Source organism: Amphimedon queenslandica, unplaced genomic scaffold (assembly GCF_000090795.2).
Source record: "Amphimedon queenslandica unplaced genomic scaffold, v1.1 AMPQUscaffold_12783, whole genome shotgun sequence".
Taxonomy (NCBI): Eukaryota; Metazoa; Porifera; class Demospongiae; order Haplosclerida; family Niphatidae; genus Amphimedon; species Amphimedon queenslandica.
In genome coordinates this window covers 34,711-40,413 of record NW_003546981.1, presented here as the reverse complement: position 1 = coordinate 40,413, position 5,703 = coordinate 34,711, and the positions used below count along the sequence as shown (strand labels likewise).

At 35.1% G+C, this 5,703-nt stretch overlaps 2 protein-coding genes across 2 annotated transcripts in view; one reads left to right on the top strand and one right to left on the bottom strand.

The window, feature by feature from the left end:
- Positions 1–4: 4 nt before the first annotated feature.
- Positions 5–2,380, bottom strand: LOC100639078 (tyrosine--tRNA ligase, cytoplasmic-like; the record flags this gene model as incomplete). Its single annotated transcript, XM_003390096.3, has 9 exons — positions 2,332–2,380; positions 2,190–2,286; positions 1,984–2,130; positions 1,839–1,940; positions 1,264–1,337; positions 1,016–1,061; positions 870–953; positions 340–420; positions 5–52 (listed from the first exon to the last, which is right to left on the bottom strand). Coding segments are annotated over exons 2-9 (675 nt in total), but the record flags the coding sequence as incomplete, so codon positions are not given.
- A 937-nt stretch (positions 2,381–3,317) lies between these two features.
- Positions 3,318–5,703, top strand: part of LOC109586796 (transcription initiation protein SPT3 homolog) — a 24,383-nt gene continuing 21,997 nt past the window's right edge. Inside the window, exons 1-2 of the mRNA XM_020003010.1 lie at positions 3,318–3,328; positions 3,699–3,700. The gene's annotated coding sequence lies outside the window, so the exon portion shown is untranslated. The remainder of the gene's footprint in view (positions 3,329–3,698; positions 3,701–5,703) is intronic.

Here is a 5,703-nt window from a genome sequence, read left to right as displayed (position 1 = left end):
CCATTGGATTCATGAAGTGGATACGTTTCTTGTAACGTAATCTAGGGAGGTACTGGGAGGGGCAGAGCAAAAAATAAACAAAAAAATTATTATTATTATTATCATTATTATTAGTATAAAAATAACGAACATGTACAAAAACAATGACTAGAAGAAAAGAATAGGGGAAAGAGGGAGATCCCAGAGGAGACAACAGAAAAACAAAAGGGAAACATGAAAAAATAAGAAAAAAAAACTAGCTAAGAAAACATAATAAAAAAATAAAAATAAACAAATTATTATTATTATTATTATTATTATTATTATTATTATTATTATTATTATTATTATTATTATTACTTTCTCTGCAAATGTAAATATTTTCCTCTGATCTTCTCCTCCGAATTGAGCGTCAACCTTCAAATACTCTTCATCAAGAGCCTGCCAATTAATAAAAATAAAATTAATTAAACAATACGGTGATATTTGATTCTGATTCAAGAATACCTCAATAAATTATTAATGTGTACGTGTACATGTATATACCGTATAGCCGGAAAATTTGGCGGATTAGCAGTTCAAAATAAAACCGCCAATATCATAACCATCAATAATAATTGCAATGATGGGCGGGTCCCGTCGTGAGCACATGATACTAAAAAGTGCCAAAATGACAGTATTTCCAAGTATTTCTCACTATTTCAGTCAAGACTGTGGGCAAGGACTGGCAAGGAGCAGCTTCAAGAAGAGCTGAGTGTGCTTAAAGAAAAGGCAAGATAGTAAACCGCCAAATTAAGAGACTGCCAATTATTATATTTAGGCAACTTGATGCAATACTACCAAAGTTTTAGACCGCCAAATTTTCTGGCTATACTGTAATATGTACTTACCTGTAGTCCAGGATAGAGTAGTCCACTCAATAATGGGAATTTGACTTGTTTCACAACTTCAGCCCCAGCCTTCTTAGCATCATGCTGTAGTGTATGGGGAGAGGTTTAATTAATTGAGTGGGTGTGTCTCGTTAATTATTCATTACTTGTGATACGACTGACGTCATCTTATAAACATCAAGAGTGTACTCCCTAATATGGGCATTAATAACTAGTAATTAACTATTATTACTAATAACTTAACCACTATTATTAACTATTATAAACTATTAATTAACTATAAACAAATAACTATTGTTTAATGACTATTAATTAACTATTATTATTAACTATTAATTAACTATCAATTAATTATTAGTATAAAATTTATAACTATTGATAACTATTAATTAACCTGCTCAGTTGGTAGTCAGTTCCACGTACAAACTTTAACTTCTCAAGAGGAACACCAATGGACTCCAACATACTCTGTAATTAATAATAATAATAATAATAATAATAATAATAATAATGATGATGATAATTAGTATTAATTATCTTTAATTATTGGTGTCTATTAATGGATTCTGTTGTCACCAGGTTATTGTGTTATAGGGTCATTCCATACCAACACTGTCTGTTAGTGGAGGTCTTCATTGAAGTATTGGATCAACAGGCCAGGGATGTACATGTACATACACATGAAACAGGATTAATGCTCATCAATGTTGCTAGATCTAGGAATAAACTTTGGGAGACCAATCTAACTAAAAATGGGACACTTAAGAACACCTAGGGCTAAATATGAGAGACCAAAAGCTGAAAATGATAAATTTTAGGAGACCTAGACCAAATATGGGACACCAAAAGTCTCCTAAACTCCCTCTAGATCTAACAGTACAAATTACGCTTGCAAATTAATAATAACTAGAATTAACTACTGGTTAGTGGTTACACAATATATAAAGCCGTTAAGTGGGTGTGGCTCACTTTAATTATAAACTCATAATACTTGACGCGATGGGCGAGGAGTTCCCACGGAGCCTTCAGGTTGTCAAGGTAACCGTGCAGGTCTGCCAAAAGTACCGTCACCTAGACAATACTCTAATTAAAAGGATTTCAATATTACTCTTACTGCACAGCCGGCCTTTAAGAAATCAGATATTTTAGCAATACAGACGAAATATGCAATGTGGGGTTTACCAGTAGTAGCTGTACCCCAATATATACTGATGTTCCTTTCAGGTAGGATCTTACGTAATGTATCATCACCTAGGACTTCCTGAGGAGAGAGAGAAAGAGAGAGGGGGCCCTAGTTTGAAATAAACTAATTATAATTACTTGCAAGTTTCTGGTGATCAGATGATGCTTTTCTTCAGCTGTTAGGCTGGAGGGATCTGTCGGGGACTTGGGAGGATCAGTACTGGTAGCCATTCCACTATACAAACTAATAAATAATAATAAACAAACCCTCTTTGTGTACCTTTCTCTTATTGTCTCTTTTTATTTAATAATGAGAGCCCGCCTCCACGTGGGTGGACAAACTGCGCATGCGCAACAAAAGGAGACTTTAAAAACTATGTATCATGAATAGTGTATTGTAATCACTAGGGCTCCTGGTATAACACAATCATGATTTATGGTGGTGTTTTTTTAGTTCTGATCTTTCATCTCATTGTTCTAGTATATTCTGCTGCTGGTTTGGAGTGTAGGATCTATGTCAGTTCATCTGATGGTATCAACAATACCTCTTGTTGGACTGGAGGAGTTCAAACACCTTGTGCTACTATTGATCTAGCTATACAAATAATACAAGGAACTGCTACTCTACAATACAACTGTTCATCAGGTATCCTTATCAACCTGTCTCCTGGTACATATACACTAGACACTACTAGTCTACCAGGGCAGCAGTCTAATGTAAGTATTGTTGGTAGTGCAAATGTCAGTGTCACATGCCTTGTTAAAATACCATTCTCCTTCAAAAACTGGCTAACTTTTGAATCAGTTAGTCTATACAATTGCTATGATAACTCAAATATACTTACTTCATCCCAATCTGGTGACTATTGCGATGAAGCTAAATACAAGTCTTATGTAGAGCTGTATGATGTAGCTGTGAAGTCTCAAAGTAATAGTCGAAGCTGTGTTATTTTCAAAGCTACAGAGCATACTTGCAACAATACACACACAGAAACTATAAAGTGTGCATCACCATTATACGTTTGCGTTTATTTACTATCAGGGACATACTGCAGTACAGTAATCCCAGTCATTAGTACTAATGAATACACATACAATATTCTATTAGTGTGTGACAATACTGATGCCAATTATAATGTAAGTTATGTAGTCTTCACCGCTGAAACACAAAACAGCAAAAGTGAGTCTGTACCGTTGCACCACTTACATGAATGCAATACTATATATTTTGGAGGATGTAATTATTTGACTTGTACTGATGAGAGTTACTGTCCTTTGTCTAAGGATACCATTTACAATTATGTCCATCATCGTAACTCATATGTCAATGAAAAGCCTAATGACACTTGTCATGATAATACTACAGGAACCCTGTGTGCTGTATGTCCCTTAGGTAATGGTGTGCCAATCAATATGATAAATAAGTGCATTTGCAAAGGCCATCCCTTAGGCTTGCTGTACTTTGTCCTATTAGAGATTTTACCAATCACAATCATGGTGTTACTAATAATAGCACTCAATGTACAATTGACAAATGGTTTTCTTAATGGGCTAGTGTTTTTCTCTCAAGTTATGTCCATTATCTATATGGAAATGATACTAGAAGCCACTGCTACACCAATAAAGAGAAAATGGAGGTATTTGGAGCCGTCCATTATCTTTAACTTGGACTTTATATCAATGATCAATAGTACTACATTTCCTTTGTGTATAACTCCAAACATGTCACCATTGGGTGCTATTTCCTTTTGGTACGTAGTAGGATTCTATCCATTGCTCCTTCTCCTCTTACTCTATGTTTGGATAACATTGTATGATAAAGGTTACAAGTGTGTAGTATTGGTTACTAGACCATTTCATCGTTGCATGGCTCGTTTCTGGAGTATGACTGGCATTGAACCATCTTTTACTCACTCTATAGCATCAATATATATACTCTGCTTCACTCAATTAGCTGCCACTTCCTTTAAAATACTGCGCTTTCGGAAACTTGAACACACAACTGACAAATCTGTCAAATTTTTTTATGATGCAAAAGTTAAATATTTTGATGATCTAGATCATGCTTTTGCTGGTTCATTTGCCATTTTAGTTTTAGTCATCTTAATTGTTCTACCAACACTTTATATACTCCTTTATCCATTCAAATGGTTTCAAAAGTTATTGGATTGTTTACATTTGAGGAAACAGCTACTGATATCACTGGGTGATGTGTTTACTGGTCCTTATAAGAATGGGTCTAAGAACACCTATGATTATCGCTTCTTTGCTGGATTTTACTTATTAGCAAGGTTAATCATACTCTTTCAACTGTTTGCTCCAACATATTACGTATTACAAATTGTCCAAGGAAGCTGTTCACTTTTACTCGCATTTATGATTCTCATATTCCGACCATTTCAAAGAGACATCCACAGTTTTGGCGAGGTTCTTTTCCTAGGGTTCTTGGCTATACTGAGCATTGCAACGACAGGTGTCATACTCCTACGACCAAATGCAAAAGTATCACTCTCAGAAACTCATTTCTTGCTTGGTTTTATCTTCAATTGCTTGGCTATTAGTTTCTTGCTGTTATACATCATCTACTGGTCATGCACTGTATGCATGAACTGCTACAAATATTACAAGTATCATCGACCTAATGACCACATCAATCGAAATGGAGAGGATGAACCGTTAATTGGTAATGATGATGACTGGGTTGCTGATCGTATGGAGAATCCACAAGAATACGACGAACGACATGTTTCAGTTCAAATAAATGATTTCTCTCGAGAAGAAAATCAGGAGGAAGGAATCAGTACAAATAAGAACACTGCTGCAGCTACCTTTGGTAGTACAACCGACCCTAGTGTGCAAGTAGATTGAGATTTTGTAGCTAAAAAATGCTTGTTTTCCCTATGACTTTAATAGTAGCTAGCTTAATTAATAATGTGTGCTTTGATCATTGTAATAGCTAATTTTATTATTTTTTGCTTTTTTTTATTTTATTTTTCTGCTATTTTTAGAAACTTTTTTGAGGTGAAAATTAGTCTCCCAAAGCTTCACAATCAACGCCCACTCGTTTTAATAAAATGAGGCGGCGTTGTGTTACACGTGGGTAAACAAACTGCGCATGCGCAGCAAAAGTGGGTGGGGCTGATAAACTGCAGCAGCTGATACTAATTAAAATAGTAAATTCTTTGTATGTCACTTTCTTTTATTTTCTAGTGATTCTTCCTCCTTTAATGGCGTCTGCCTTTGTCTTAAGATGGCTCCGGCAGCTCGTCATGTTATTATTTGTGACTTGTTTCCTGATGAGTGGACTGGTACTTAACCTATTGCAATTATTTGTTCTTCCATTTTGGTGGATCAACAAGACAGTGTACAGGATTGCTAATGCTAAGATTGTGTATTTCCACTGGGCACGTAAGTGGTGGGGCTGTGGGAGTGGCCTAAACACTTAAATTACATGTACATGTACTTTAAATTAATCAATGTTATACCAAAAAAATTGGTGGAGTAAAATTTTGGCGAATTTACGCCAAATTTTTAGTCTCTAATTTGATAAAGCTCCATAGAAGCATACACAGAGTTAATATTTTGCCAAAATTTTAACCTCCAAACCTCTTGAAGTCAATTCACCAAATTTAACACTCCAAATTTTTTAGCT